The 15,999-nt window shown below is 38.3% G+C and overlaps 1 protein-coding gene across 1 annotated transcript; it reads left to right on the top strand.

Moving 5' to 3' along the window:
• The first annotated feature begins 7,373 nt into the window (after window positions 1–7,373).
• Window positions 7,374–13,395, top strand: hsd17b1 (hydroxysteroid (17-beta) dehydrogenase 1). The gene is made up of 6 exons (XM_020924045.2): window positions 7,374–7,476; window positions 8,608–8,769; window positions 10,244–10,423; window positions 11,833–11,926; window positions 12,904–13,087; window positions 13,219–13,395. The coding sequence occupies exons 1-6, from the start codon at window positions 7,374–7,376 to the stop codon at window positions 13,393–13,395; spliced, it is 900 nt and encodes a 299-aa protein (XP_020779704.2).
• The last annotated feature ends 2,604 nt before the right edge of the window (window positions 13,396–15,999 follow it).

The raw sequence follows: 15,999 nt of genomic DNA, 5'->3' as shown, positions 1-15,999 counted from the left end.
TTCATTATTGTTGTGTGTTTGAAACAGGCCCATATCTGACCCACATGTCCCAGATCTCCAGCCCGATGCCATCTCCTCCATCTCCTCTTCAGGAACGCAGCCAAAATGAGCGGAAATTCCTTCTCAACGCGGGACATAGTTTCACCTCTGACTCAGAAAATATGTAACACAGCTCCGAGACAGTTTAAGAGGTTAAGAAGTTACTTTAACAATGCGAAAGGGGACTAATGTATTGTCACAGAAACCCCAGCCACTGTCAAAGGGGCCGTGTTATTTTCTGATGTTAAACTTTCCTCATCAAAAACAAATCTGGAGTTGTGTTTTGCTTCATTCATGCATGTTTAACACAAACACCCTGCATATTTAGGTTGAGTTCTTCTCTCAAGCTAAAATAATTTGGATAATTTCAGACCTAGAATTGCCAAAATCTACTGAATTAAATACAAAAGGGAAGCACTTAACTCGAAAACTACAGCTTCATGACATCACAAGGTGGAACAGAGCATTTTGAGCTTTGGAGATGTAGACAGACTAACAATAAAGAGTTACTCAAACATGTGAATGTGAACAGAAACACATAATTAGAACACACAACTTGACCATCGTGTCCATTGTTTTTGTAATTAAGGATAAATCAGCATTAAAAAAAAAAATTTAGGCAATCGATCACCTCAATTATTTTAAGTTCTTCAATCTTCCAGAACTTAAAAGGTTGGATGGCTTGCAATTAGTACCTTTTGATAACCCTTTAATCAAAAAATATTGGTTAAAATTACTCAAAAAGAAGAACATGATACAGCAACTTCACATAATTAAGTTAATAGTACTATTTCTAAAACTTTGAGCAACACAACTTAATCTAATTACATTGAAAGTTCTGGTTTACAGTGTAGAGTTTAAAATCTAAATCTTATGTTTTTCATTCCTTTAAATTATTATGTTAACTTTCTATCTGTTGTTTATTATTGAGTGTCTGAGTTTAGTCTATTTCTTAATTTTCCCCATGGAAGACGCACAATAACGCACTTTATTAAATAAAATACACACAGAGCAGCAGGGGGCAGAACCTTCATCATAAAAGTTTCACAAAGACTACTGATCAAGCATTAAACCGTAGAAAATACTTGACTTCCCCATTTGTAATTAAATATTAGGTGTTTTCCTCACAGAAGCAGCACGGGTCTGTGTCACTCTGGGCTGGAGGCAGAGTGGAAAAACCCATTGATTTCTTATGGGAAATTTCCTTTCCTTCCAGCTCTGCCAAAGCTCTGCCAAAGTGTCAGTTTGATTCAGGGCAGAGTTCAGGTTATCAAAGTATTTATGGAGCCAAGAGTATAAAAGGACAGTAAAACTAAAGTACTGCGTGTTCTCTGCAGTGGAGATCATTCTAGATGGGAACTATGGATGGCATTAATGTTATTCTATTAAAGGAACTGTATGTAAGATTCAGATTTAAATTTTATTCATTTGACCTGTGTAACCACCCAGCATAGACTGTATAAAGAGTAAGAAGTGGACTAACGGAGTTTGACTTTTAGATTTTGGCTCTAGTCAAATGAAGCTCACTGAGACTAGCAGTTATAGGAGTGAATTTGGAGCTCTATTTTTGATTATTTACATTCAAAGGTACGAAATAAAAACACTGGGACCATGTAGAGTGGGTTAATACAAACATTTTAAGACCAAAATGATGAGGCTCACAGCAGCTGTTACAGACAGAGGGGTGACAGTTTTTCAATAGAAAGTGAATCGATGGAGCCAGAATCGCCCCCATGAACACTTCCTATTTGGAACATGGCAACTATGTACACAGTCTGTGGTATCCAGACATGACATAGACATGTTTAAATCATAGCTTTTACTGATAATCATTTTAATGTTGATTTACTCTTAATAACAAAGACATTATTCATGTCACACTTAGATGTTTTGTTCTGATTGATTGATTGATTGATTTTTATTTCAAGTATGTACCAAGAGAGAAAGAAACAGTCATACACATACTACATATACATTGTAAACAACAGAAAAGCACATTTCTTGAAAAGGAGTGAGAAGAAGAAAAAAACTTTATTAACTCACCCATTTTCATGACAGTTTCAAAAATGTTGTGATTTAGAGTAAAATAAATTTCATACTATGGTTGTACAAACTAATAATAATGATGAAGAAGGCACAGCACTTTATTGTTTATAATCTCATTCTCAAGACAATTATCCAGTAAAAAGTAGAATGAGCCTCACATGACTCTCTCATTTTGGTTGCTAGTTTTATTGCTGATATCCAGCTGGTTTGCACCTCAAATGCCTCGCTCTGATCTAAATGTCAGACCCCAGCTCCTGCAGCCAAGCTTTGTGCAGGTTAAGGTACTCCACTGGCAACCCTGATTCAGGCTGTTTATATGATGACGGTCAAAACAGAAGACACAAAAGTAGCGTGGCGCTGCGTCTTCACTTTTTATTCCGTGTTTTGACAAGCGTTTTTGGGAGGAAATCTGTGTGTGTACTGTGAACCAAAAGTGTGTGAAATTCGATTGGGTATGCTTGTACTTCAAGCAACAAGGGCATCTTTGGACATATGGAAGTTTTCATGCCACGCATTTTCATCAACTACTCCTTCCATAAAGTTGTCCCACCATCGACTGGTTCTCCAGGTCTCGTTCAGAGTCGTCTGTCTCGCCTGCGACAAACTGGTGCATTCAGAATTTGACAGAGGTGATTGCAGATCCTTCTCTGTTCACTCATATTATCTCTGTATTTTCTGTACATTTGTTGGGAGCCTCCTGTAAGTTTATTAGAGCTTTTCGGTCTGATGCATGGAAATGATCTGACATGTTTGTTTCTGTGTACTGTATGTATGTGACGTAAACGTGTACGTGAAGTGAGCAGATCTGACTAGAGTTTTGTGTCTTGGGCAGTGTAGAAGGAAACGCTATGGCGGATTGTATTCAACGTTTCCACTCTGGAGGGTGGTTTCAGATTTTTGCGTTTTTAAGCCCCAAAACGCCGTCAACCGTCTAAACGAAAGGCACTTCCGATAAAATATTTTGTCTTTTTTACCCACAAGCGTTCTCCTGTAAACAGGCCCTCAGTTGTGGCTATAGTACCTTTTTTAAACTGTAGGTCCCTGCATAGGCCACATTTCATTTTTCTTCTCTCGCTTCTTTCTCCTTGATTCCTCTCCTCGATTCAGCAGGAAATGGGTGAGGAAGTCCCACCCACAGAGAAGACAGAGTGAGGTGATGATATAAACTCCTCACTGATTCTTTTCTCTCCTTCCTTCCATGATTTTCTTTGGGACAGCACTTAATATGACACATTTGATCGACAGCTGAAAAATGGTGGCTCGAAGCGAGGAATCAAGGAGAAGGAAGCAAGGAAAGAGAAATGAGACGCGGCCTATATACAGTCCCTTTAAATTCAATATGTCTGTGTGTCAAACTGGCTTACATAACAGCTGTATAAACATGTTTACATTGAGGACCACTGGTTGGACTTTGACGAATCAGAGGAGAGATAATATCAAAACGCAAACATAAGAAGCTCTTTACTTTGGCTCAAATAACGGTTTCAAGAAATGTTTTGTGAACTTATAAATTGTGGGATTTTTTTTGTAGAGATAGAGGGATGAGGTACAAGATGTTCTGGAAGAGACGTCTAAAGCTAAAATTGTATTATAATTCAAGAAGTCAAAAGTGTCCAATCCAATTTTTTTGTTAAAGGTGTTTTGTAGTTTTCCGGATCTCATTTTTGAAAAGAATCAAAACTTTTTTTTTTCTTATTTGTGTGTATTTTTGTACTGATTAACGCTAAATCAACAAAAGAATCAGCACAGAAGCAGCACAGGTTTAGTGTGCAAAAAAAGGTGCATTAAAGGTGTATTGTGTAGCTTTTCTGGTGGATGCTTTTCTTCATGAATATGTTATTGTTTTGTCAATATGGTACTAAACCTTTCTATCTCATGAAGACCAAACCAAACATCAAGAAACCACTCACCTATTCACACACACATTTATACACCAGTGTACGCAGTCACTGGGGGCAAGGTGGGTTAAGTGTCTCGCCCAAGGACGCAACGACAGCGTTCATCTGTGGGAGCTGGAATCGCACCGCCGACCTGTGGGTCAGTGGACAAACGCCACTCCAACTGAGCTACTGTTGCCCCCATTCTATAGAGGCTTTGCACCGTCACGTGACCCCTATAGCAACGGTACCTACGCTGCCATGACACCGGGTCATTGACTTCAGTAGCATCAGAGAAACATGGGCAGGTTTTGTTGTGTATTTGGTTGTTCTAGACGCTCTGAAAGGGATAAAACGAATCGTTTCTTCACTGTTCCTCTGGAAATTACTCATCAGGAGCTCAAACAAGGAAATTATTGAAAAAAAGACGAGGATTAAAGCTAGCAAAAATAAACCACAAAGAGATTTCCTATGGTACCATCAAGACACCCGAAGTTTCATCAAGGTATTTGCTATTTAAATTGTTTCATAGCTTATTTAATGAAAGAAGCACATTTGCTGAACTAAAATTTCATTAAATTTATCCAGGAAAACCTGCACTAGTTTACGATTCAACGAACCCACACTGGGCTCCGATGATCAACATGGAGCACGAGTCAAAGAGTCTGTGAGCCAAACCTCGAAAGAATCGACCATGAAAAGATCCGCTCACAAAAAGCGATTAATTCTAGAAGACATAGTTGTGGATAAGCAAGACAATAAAGAAAACATGGGTCTTACGACGAGTGACATGTTTATATGTGCGTTGGAAGATACAGTTTCTACTGCTACTCACACTGCAAATGTTTTCTTTTTACATTTTAGTTCAGTAAATGTGCTTCTCTCATTAAATAAGCTATGAAACAATTAAAATAGCAAATACCTTGATGAAAGTGACGTGAGTGTGTCTTGATGGTACCACTGGAAATCTCTTCACGGTTTATGTTCTCTAGCTATAATCCGCGTCTTTTTTTCAATAATTCCATTGTTTGAGCTCTCTGATGAGTAATTTCCAGAGGAACAGTGAAGAAACGATTTGTTTTATCCCTTTCAGAGCGTCTAGAACAACCAAATACACAACAAAACCTGCCCATGTTTCTCCGATGCTTCTGAAGTCAATGGCATAGCGTGCCCGATGTCATGGCGGCGTAGGTACCATTGCCAGGGGGGACACATGACACGTGATGGTGCCTCTATAGTCCATATAAGCTACTCCTCTAGCTGTTTAGAAGTGAACCCGACTCTGCTCTGCTCAGGCCTTGTTCAAACATTTATCATTTAATTCCGTGAGTCACTTCAAAAACATGTATACAAAGTTTCTGATAACAGCATTCAATGGCACTTGTCCATCAAGGAACTTTCAGCAAGATATAAAGTGCATTGTTGGAGCTATTTGATAACGGTATTTTGTCTATTCTAAAATTAGTTTATTATTTTTGATTGTGAATTTAGTTTTGTTAATTTGCATACTGTGTTTTTGCTATGTTAATATAATGTTTGATAATTAGTTTCGTCTTATTTGGTTAGCACCTGAATCTATGGGTCACCTAGGGGATAAAAGAGGGTGGCACACGTAGACCAGAGTGCACCTGGGTGGGCCTATGTTTTTTTGTTTTTTTTTTTTTATCAGATGTCAGGAGAGGCAGCAAGAGTAGGCCTTAATCATGTATCCTTGTTGTTTGCCTAAAAGCTGGAATAAATCTTGGAAAATACAGCTTTGGTCCGGGATTTGTTTTTTCTTTCACTCCGTAAACCACAAACCCATGGTGCCCAAAAGTGATTATTTGAGTTATGTTTGGTTCTGAATTTGCTCACCGTTTTTGTTTGTTATTTTTCTTTGACAAATAGTCACATTATACGCAACCTGCAACTTCTTAAATTTAGTTTTACTGTAACTGTACCACAAGTGAACAGTATAATTGCTGCATGGAGAATAGTAGTGATCTGGTGCCCTCTAGTGTTCACTTTCAAAAATACCATCATCACTATAACATTTTATTTAAACTTTATCTAAACCACAGACTGTATATATAAATGGACATAGTTAACCTGCAAGTCGCCATATTCCAAACAGGAAGTGTTCATGGGGGTGCTTCCAGCTCCATTGACTCTGGCTCCACTGGACTGTACATTGAAAAAGTTTTGGTCTTAAAGGTGCATTGTGTAACTTTTCTGGTTGAGGGTTCGTCAAATGCTTTTCTTGCTTTGTCTGGAATGTTTCACAGTATGGGATTAAACCTTTCTATCTTCATGGAGACCAAACCAAACCAAGTTACAGGTCAGATCTGTGGAGAGGCGACCCCGCTCAGTCAGAATGCCTGTTTTTGTAGGTATTCTTGCGCTATAAATCCACCTGTAATTGAATAATTGTCAGATAGATCTGTTTAATCATACTGCTGAACTTCCTAGCCTGATTCTTCAGCTGGTTTCCCTTCGTGGAAACCGTCGACCTCGCAGCATTAGGATTCGTTCACTCGACAGTAGGCGAGTACTTTTTTATTTAACCAATCGCTGCTATTTGGTCATGACGTATGTAATGCACCAAATCCCGTAGGAAGAAGGGCAATAACGTCTTTACCCTTGATAAAATTCACCAAACATTCTCTTTGTTCCAGCTTTAAATCCTCGATCTCGGGAATCATTGCAACACAGAATGTCTGTCTTCGTCTACATCCATCTCGACCGCTTTGTTTACTGTTGTGCTGTTTCACAAAAGGGACCCAGACAGGCACTTGAGTTTGACGTCATGCCTTCACAGCTCTTCACTGATTGGCCGGTGCACGGTCTACAACTTCCAGGGTTCTTGCAAACCGTCTAGTGTATTCTGATCCCTGACCTAGTCGCTGGAGAGAAATGAACTAGGCACTACATGGCACAACCTGGCTAGAACATTCCAGGGAGTACATAGAAACAAGCAGGTGACAGCCCACAACCAAAAAGTTACATAATGCACCTTTAAAACATTTCAATTAACCCACTCTGTTCCCTGTTCCTCTGCTCCTGCTGTTTTTATTTCATTATTTTGTTTTCCGTAAATAAATTCCTGTGCCTAACATGGAACTGACTCCAAATTTGTCCCTATAACCGTCACAGTCCCTTTTGGCCCACTTCTTTATACAGTCTATGAACCCAGACAAAAGAGAGAATAACGACACTATGCTTAGGTTAGGTGTGGTCACATGAGAGGGTTCTCAAGGACATGAGAAAGAAAACGATGGGAAGAGGGAGGGGAGATGAGAGACTGGGGGTGTAGTCCAGGTGTTAGATAAAGATGTTTGGGGTTAGCTGGCCTTGTTTTCCATACTGCTATGAAAGACAGTTCAGTGAGGAGTTCTTTGCTTTGTCCGAAGAAATTTGGCGGCGGTTTTCTAAATGGGCAGTATTAAGAAAGTGGTCCTGATCACTGGGTGCTCCTCTGGGATTGGACTCAGTCTGGCCGTTGGACTGGCCTCTGATCCGGGGAAAAACTACAAAGGTAATGCTAATTTTGTGAATTTAATTAGGATTTCTGTTAACCAGCCATGTGTATTTCTTCAGAGGGATTGTTTTATGCTATTTTCTGATCTGTGTTATAAAGTTGTTTCCTTATTACAAAGATATCTGGAGTTGTGTTTCATTTCATTCACACAAATCCTGCATAAGAAGAGTTATTATCTAAAATGGCAAACACTCTGTTCCACCTTGCGATGTCATGTGATAATACAGGAAGTGCTCCACTGTGTTTTTAACCCCTTAATGCAGAATGCCAAAAATATGCAACAAACCATTTGGATCAAGTTATAAGCAGCTGCTTTCCCCAATCCTGTTTGGTGCACATGCAGGACGTTGTCGCAAATTTGCAACGTACCCAAACTTCTGTAATATTTTTGTTTTTGCTATAATCAAATTAATCATCTCAACTTAATTTACCATCTACTTAAAGGCAAAAACACACACAAAACATTTTTTATACCAGTCAAAAGTTTTAAAACAGCTTTTGACTGATGAAAGTGTCCACCTTTGGCAGATATAACAGCTGAACACACTCGTAGCTCGTTCTTTTTACAACAAAAATCAATTATTCTTCAGAAAGTTCTTCCCAAGTCTGTTGCAGAAGTTCCCATAAATGTGTGGCACTTGTAGGTTTCTTGTTTTTCACTCTTCTGTCCCGTTCATCCCAAACCAGCTCGATGGGGTTTAAGTCTAGAGACTCTGCTGGACACTCCACGTTTTCAAGCTTTACCATCTTGTTCTTTTTTCCTTAGGTAGTTTTGGCAGAGCTTGGACTTGTGCTTTGTATCTTTTATTGTTTTTTTAACCTCTGGCTGTTCAGGTCTTACATTTGTACCATTTCAAGTTCTTCATTGGACTTGCACGACTTGAATTGCAAGAAATAACTGGAAAAATTAGGGTGTTCTAATGCCCAATAATTTCGAAACTATACTAAACATACCGCTTCATGACTTTAAAGACATAGACAGACTAATAAATCAGGATTAAAACACAACTCCAGGTATGTTTTTGATGAAGTGCAACATTATTACACAGCTTAAAGCTCACAAGAGTCTGTTTTGCATGATAAAAGAAAGAATGCTGCCTGATAAAAGAAAGATATGTCTTGTTTTAGTTTACGCTACCATGAGGAACCTTGAGAAGAAGCAGCGTTTGATGGAGAGTGTGAGAGGACTGCACCAGGATACTTTGGACATATTGCAGATGGACGTGACCGACCCGGTGTCCATCCAAAGAGCTAAGGACAGAATACAGGAGCGCCGTGTGGACATTTTAGGTACTGTTCACATTTCAACAAGTGTATTTGATATTATGGAGTTACTGTTGTGTCTAAAAGAGCCCATATCACGCTATTTTGTGATCCGTGTTATAACGTTGTTTCTTCATCACAAATGTATAATTTTGTGTTTTATTTCATTCACACGTTTACCAAAGTAATCCTGCGTATTCAATCGGAGTTCACTTCACACAAAGAAAACTCTCTGTTCCCCCTTGTGATGTCATGCAGTAATACAGGAAGTGCTCCACTGTGTTTTAAAACTCCATACACCTTCACTAGAATCATTCGGAAATCAGTAAATAAGGGTAGATTTGACCATTATTGAACAATATTGACGATATTTTATTGTTAACTGAGTGATTGTGTCTCTCTGAACAATAAGTATTACTCAAGTTTTAAACAATGAAAAACAGTAATTAAACTAGCAATAAAAGGATCCATAAGTCCTATCGTCGAGTGAACTTATCCTAATACTGCGATGTCAGATGGTTTTCACAAAAACCGGCTGATGAATTAGACTAGGTCACTAGGCCACTTTGCTTCAGTTCAGTTCCAGGCCACTAGCAGCTTCATGTTTCGATACTAATAGGTCCTTTGCCGGCTTCTGGTGCTCAGGCCTAAAAATAATAAATAATAAATTCTAAACAAGTAGTAAAAATAGCAAGGGACTGGTGTCAAATAAGGCATAATTATATAAATGTATATGTACAAGTAAATTTTAAATAAAAATTGAAATATAGTCACATATATAGTCACAACTCATCTGTTACATAAAGGTGTGTTGCTGCACAGTTGTAGGGAGTATTATCTGTTACTTAAGGGTGAGTTGCTGTACAGTTGTAGGGAGTATTATCTGTTACATAAGGGTGTGTTGCTGTACAGTTGTAGGGAGTATTATCTGTTACATAAGGGTGAGTTGTTGTACAGTTGTAGGGAGTATTATCTGTTACATAAGGGTGAGTTGTTGTACAGTTGTAGGGAGTATTATCTGTTACATAAGGGTGTGTTGCTGTACAGTTGTAGGGAGTATTATCTGTTATGTAAGGGTGAGTTGTTGTACAGTTGTAGGGAGTATTATCTGTTACATAAGGGTGAGTTGTTGTACAGTTGTAGGGAGTATTATCTGTTATGTAAGGGTGAGTTGTTGTACAGTTGTAGGGAGTATTATCTGTTACATAAGGTGAGTTGTTGTACAGTTGTAGGGAGTATTATCTGTTACATAAGGGTGAGTTGTTGTACAGTTGTAGGGAGTATTATCTGTTACATAAGGGTGAGTTGTTGTACAGTTGTAGGGAGTATTATCTGTTACATAAGGGTGAGTTGTTGCAGAGTTGTAGGGAGTATTATCTGTTACATAAGGGTAAGTTGTTGTACATTTTCTGAAACTTTTGATCCCCTATAGTTAATTAGTTCATTCAATTTCAACACTTTTTAAAACTGAAATGTCATATTCATTGCTCTCCTCGTGCAGTGTGTAACGCCGGCGTGGGTCTGATGGGTCCTCTGGAGGTGCAGGGCCCAGAGGAGATAAGGAGGGTGATGGAGGTGAACCTGTTTGGAACCCTCCAGACCCTCCAAACCTTCCTCCCTGATATGAAGTCCAGAGGAGAGGGACGAATCCTGGTCACAGGCAGCACCGGAGGGCTGCACGGTGAGGCTATGTGTACTCTCACTGCAAATACAAATACAAGATATACTAGAGTTAAACGTCCCATATTACACAAAATTGACTCTTGTGAGCTTTAAGTCATGTTAGAATGTTACCTCCTCAAAAACATACTTAGAATTGCGTTTTGTTTCATTCACACATGTTTGAGTAACCTTTTATTATTCGTCTGTCTGCATTCCCAAAGCTCAAAATGCTGTTCCACCTTGTGATGTCATGCAGTGGTAGTTTTCAAGTAAACATCTCCTTTTACCTTTAGTTCAATAGAGATTGGCAATTCCAGGGCTGAAATCATCCAAACGATTCTAGTGAAGGTGTATGGAGTTTAAAAACACACTGGAGCACTTCCTGTATTACCACATGACATCACAAAGTGGAACAAACTGTTTTCTGTTTGAGAGAAGAATTCAGCCTAAATATGCAGAGTTTGTGTGTTATGAATGAAACAAAACACAACTCCAGGTATGTTTGTGATGAGGAAACAGTATTATATAGATAGATCAGAAAACAGCCTAATATGCTCCTGGGACCTGAAGAAAAAAAGTGTATTGCAATATATATAAAGATTGTGATTTTCTCTCTATTTGGAGGTAAATGAACCTTAGCATTGCCATTTTGTTCATTTTATTTTTATTTATAATATTATAACTTGTCCTCTGTAATGGACGCTGGGGACATTTCGGTGTTAAATCCATGTGAAGTTGACAACGATGACCAACATCTCTGAGCTTCTACAGTTGCTTCAAAAAGTTTTTAGACTCTCTTTTAATCTCTTGTTTATTTATTTATTTATTATTATTATTATTATTATTATTATTATTATTATTATTATTATTATTATTATTATTATTATTATTATTATTATTATTATTTATCATACTATCTCCTTTTGAGATCATTTTTTATCCTTGACATGATAGTACCCTATAATCCCTCAGCCCTATTTAGGCAGAGGAACCTAAACATTTAAAAGATCGACTGGTTAACACTCATTGTCCACTATAAAAGACACAAATGAATGGGCTGTGTCTCAGGAGGAGATGGGCCCTTCAAATTAAACAATAGAATAGAATCAAATTTATCTTCATCACAGTTTATTTAGTTTAAAATCAGTTGTTTGGAGTAAAACAGTAAAACATTTATCTCCATGGAGACAGCAGGTGGCACCACCAGGCCATGTTATAAGTCAGATGTTTTTAAATGAGAGTTTGAATACTCCATGTTTTGCCGCACTGGAGAACATTCCAGCAATAACTTCTCCATGGAGACAAGCAGGTGGCAGACCCTCCACCAGAAAAATCTCATAGTTCACCTTTTTTCCCCCCATGTATTTATGTTCTTTTTTTTTTTTTTTTTTTTTTTTTAACAATACATGTTTTGTGTAATTTTTGAAGGCCTCCCCTTTAATGAAGTGTACTGTGCCAGTAAGTTTGCCATAGAGGGAGTGTGCGAGAGCCTGGCCATCCTCCTGCAGCACTTCAACATGCAGTAAGTCCCACGTACCACATCTTTTCATGTCTAAAGTCAAATATAATAAAGTTAAAAAGTCATATATTTTGTAAAATCAGGTCTTAAGATATAGTGTCAAAATAGTCCTATCATACACACGCACGATAAAACATACATGACAAATATGTGACCTGCACACAAAACAACCACTGGGGGGAAGATGCACCCTCGAAAAGACACCAAGCTCTCTCGAAGTTGTTTTCTGACCCAGGACTAAAACAGGTCTAAAACAAGGCTAAACGAGGACTGAAACAGGTCTGAACCAGGACTAAACCAGGACTAAAGCAGGACTGAGTGTTGGGATGGGCCCGGAGGTGCACCCGACTATCGGGTGATCAGGAATGAGACCGGGACCAGACTGGGACCAGACTGGGACTGAGACTGGGACTGAGACCAGGACCAGACCGGGACTGAGACCAGGACCAGACCGGGACTGAGACCAGGACCAGACCGGGACTGAGACCGGGACCAGACCAGGACTGAGACCAGGACTGAGACCAGGACTGAGACCAGGACTGAGACCAAGACTAAGATCGGTTTAATTCTGGCTTAGACCTGGTTTAGACCTGGTTTAGAAAACAACTTTGAGAGAGCAGAAATGAATCTTGCGTGAGCAGAAATCAACTTCTCAAGAGTCTTTTCGAGGGTGCGTCTGCCCTCCAGTGGTTGTTTTGTGCGCAGGTCACAGATTTCTCCTCGTGTGCTGAGATAATTTGCTCAATCATTGTTAATCTCTATGTGTGTGAAATAATACAATACACCTGAATGCATGTTTTATAGTGCGTGTGTATTATGAGACTATTTTGACACCATATTAAGGTCAAAATAAGCTATGTGCTGTGGGCATCCAAATACAATCATTTATATAATTCGTGAACCAGGAAGTAAGGCTAGTAATAATTATGCAGAAATAATACAGGTTGGGTTTTCAGTGATCTTCTTGTGTCTTTGTCCAGTGTGAGCCTGATTGAATGTGGTCCAGTGAACACAGATTTCTTGGTAAATCTTCAGAAAACCGAGCCTGGCGACTCCTCCTTAAATGCACTGGACCCTCTCACAATGAGCCTCTACGAGAGCTTCCTGATGCATTGTGGGAAGGTTTTCCAAAACGCTGCCCAAGACACTGAAGATATTGTCAAGGTGGGGATTGGTGGGAATCAGGATTGGGTCCTTAAAAGTGTACTGTGTAACTTTTCTGATGGGGGGGGTCTGTCACCTGTTTGTTTTTTATGCATATGTCATTGTATGTCTGTTCAAATGCATTGTTGCAGGTTTTTCTGGATGCAATCCGGTCTCCTGAACCAGCTTTCAGATACTACACCAATGGAACAGCGCCTCCTCTGGTCAAACTGAAGACTTCACAGCCTGACGGACTGGAGTACATCAGGGAAATGGGGAAACTCATTTTTCCACAAGACCAAGAAGAAGAAGACCATGATCTCGTCTAGTGTGGGCCTATGTGTGTGTTTTCTATAGTCTGTAATGAAATAAGCTGCACTGACAAAATAAGTCTAAGCCTACTCAACATTACAGGGAGTGAATGAATAAAACACATTTCAAGTGCAGATGAAAGTGTTTTTCTTATTATTGTTTTCATTAGTGGGATAGTAGCTGTGCTAAATACTTATCATAATGTTACATCAGTTAAGTGGCATTTGGTGAAGGAAAAAAGAGTTTTAAAACATATCGATTACAGTAGAAAGACTATTCAAAAGACAAGCACTATTTAAGCCCATTTTCAAACCTTAATTTAAAAAAAGAAAGTAGTTTTCATATGTTTTGATTTGTTTAATATTAAATGCATAATTTCAAGTTTCAAGTGTACAGTGGGAACAGGAGATTACCTAGTGTGATGTTGCCATTTACAATCAGAAAGTAAAATTAAATGATAAACCACAAAAAATTGATAAATCCATCTTGTAAAAGGTTTTAGTAAAAACTTAAAGGCACAGTCTGTAACTTTCTGGAGGTGACACGCCAAATTTCTATTTTCTACCTGGACAACTGAGGGATTGTACACACATTCTCCATAGAGATATGTAAGTTTTATGCCATACAACCAAAGGAATAACACTGGAAACAAGAGTCAGGTTTGTGGAGATGCAAGAAGGCTTACAGGAAGGACGTGTGTCTTCGTGCGTTTTCAAAGGCAAAAAACACAACAACAACAAAGAAAACCCAACATGATTTTAATTTCGTAGTCTCTTGTATATGATAGTTTTTCAAGATTCAAGATTTTGTTACTGTCATAGAAAAAAATTTTTAAAAAATACATTTAGAGCACTAAACACTGTGTAGTTTTAATATAAAGTGCAATACCAATTTGCAAGACCCTATATTTTGACTAAAAGGAATAACTTGTATTATTATAAACTTGTAACTTAATACTGTGGCTTTCAATTTGAGTGAAATGAGTGAAGTTCAGTCTGTCACGGGCACTTTAAGGACTCTAATGAAAACTGCAAACTTCTGGAAGTTATTTCCACAGCACCACATCCTGGTTACTGCTGCTGTGGTTACAGGGCGGTGTGGAATGTCTGGAGACGGCCGTTAAAAGAGATTTTCAGACTGGACCAGGTCTGAGGCAGGTCTCCCTCTGTCTTTATCTCGTCAAAGAATGTCTCAGATTGCACAGGGGCCAGTGAAGAGACCAACTACGTGACTACAACTACTACACTAAACTGAAACTAAAAGTCCTATCTAGAAGACACAATGTATTTTGTTGAAATTGGAAACTGTGTCTCAGATCACATAGCCCTGACCTGTGGGGTGCCCCAGGGGTCGATCCTGGGCCCCCATTTGTTCAATCTCTACATGCTGCCCCCTACAGGCCAGTTAATACACAGCAATAATGTGTCCTACCACAACTATGCAGATGACACACAGATCTATGTTTAACATAGACACAAACACATTACTTCTGGAGTAAGTGCTATAGCTTTACCATAGTGGGAGAGAACCAGCATTTTCAAGTTCCAAAAAGTAAATAGTAAATTAAAAAAGTAGATAAAAAAACACAAAATAATGCATATGTTGTGAGAAGCTCTGTCAGATTCACCTGTAAGTGCAGACACTGGCGATCTTGTCTGTATACATTATAACATGCATTATTCCTCTTATTCTTATTTTTATTTGTATATACTTACTTAATATAAACCAGATATTATGCGTTCTTAATAAAGATTGAATTGAAAATATATTTAAGGTATATTTAAATGAATAAAAACTACATTGGTGTATTGGGCAATAGGTCAGTTGTTACATTTATTTATTTTTTTTAATTCTGAAGTCATGTTTTTGATACTTTGCAGCTAATGTCATTAACATTCCCTGAGGGTGTGATGCTAACTAAAGGCACTGCTCAGTCGGAAGCTTTGTTACACAAATTAGAGTTTAATCTGAGCTTTGTTTTAACACAATCTGAAAGAACAGACTCAGCTGGAACTACAAGTGAGCAGATTTTCTCACACATTAGACAACAGTTTTTAAATTAGTCACCCTCACCTTTTTAAGAAGGTCTCTACTGAACCACTGCATGACATCACAAGGTGGAAGAGAACATTTTGAGCTTTTGAGACATTAATAATTATGGATTACTGAAACATGTGTGAATGCAAACAAAACAAAACACAACTAGGGTTATGTTTTTGATGAGGCAACAACATTATAATATGGCTTTATAGTGTATTTACGTTACATAAGACCTTTAAATTATAAATCACTATGGCAACGGTCCTCATTTTTTATTGTTTTGAAACCATGGACAAATCAGTTCACACATATAGGGACAATAATCCTTCCCATTGGATCCAGTGCATCAGAAATCATATTCTACTGTTATTGACGTCACATAGTCTGTGTTTTGACTTCATGTATTAATCATTAACACTGATCGATCATTGAACTTTGCTTATGACGTTATCTGCCCCACATCTCCTCACTTTTGAGTTTTCAGTCACATGCAGAGGTAATAATCGTGTAACTCGTGTAACTAAAATCAATAACTTTCTAACTTCTTACTTTCATTTGAGTGATTAGTTATATTAAATATA

Source organism: Boleophthalmus pectinirostris, unplaced genomic scaffold (assembly GCF_026225935.1).
Source record: "Boleophthalmus pectinirostris isolate CB_2022bp ecotype Guang Dong unplaced genomic scaffold, ASM2622593v1 HiC_scaffold_17, whole genome shotgun sequence".
NCBI lineage: Eukaryota > Metazoa > Chordata > Actinopteri > Gobiiformes > Gobiidae > Boleophthalmus > Boleophthalmus pectinirostris.
Note: the sequence above shows the minus strand (reverse complement) of the source record. Positions and strands in the feature narration are given on the sequence as shown.

Excerpts from the sequence above, each read along its gene's own strand:
- hsd17b1 (XM_020924045.2), top strand. The coding sequence starts at position 7,374 with ATGGGCAGTATTAAGAAAGTGGTCCTGATCACTGGGTGCTCCTCTGGG. Across the intron at positions 7,477-8,607 it reads TCCGGGGAAAAACTACAAAG|TTTACGCTACCATGAGGAAC; the intron begins GTAATGCTAATT and ends GTCTTGTTTTAG. Across the intron at positions 11,927-12,903 it reads CTGCAGCACTTCAACATGCA|TGTGAGCCTGATTGAATGTG; the intron begins GTAAGTCCCACG and ends GTCTTTGTCCAG.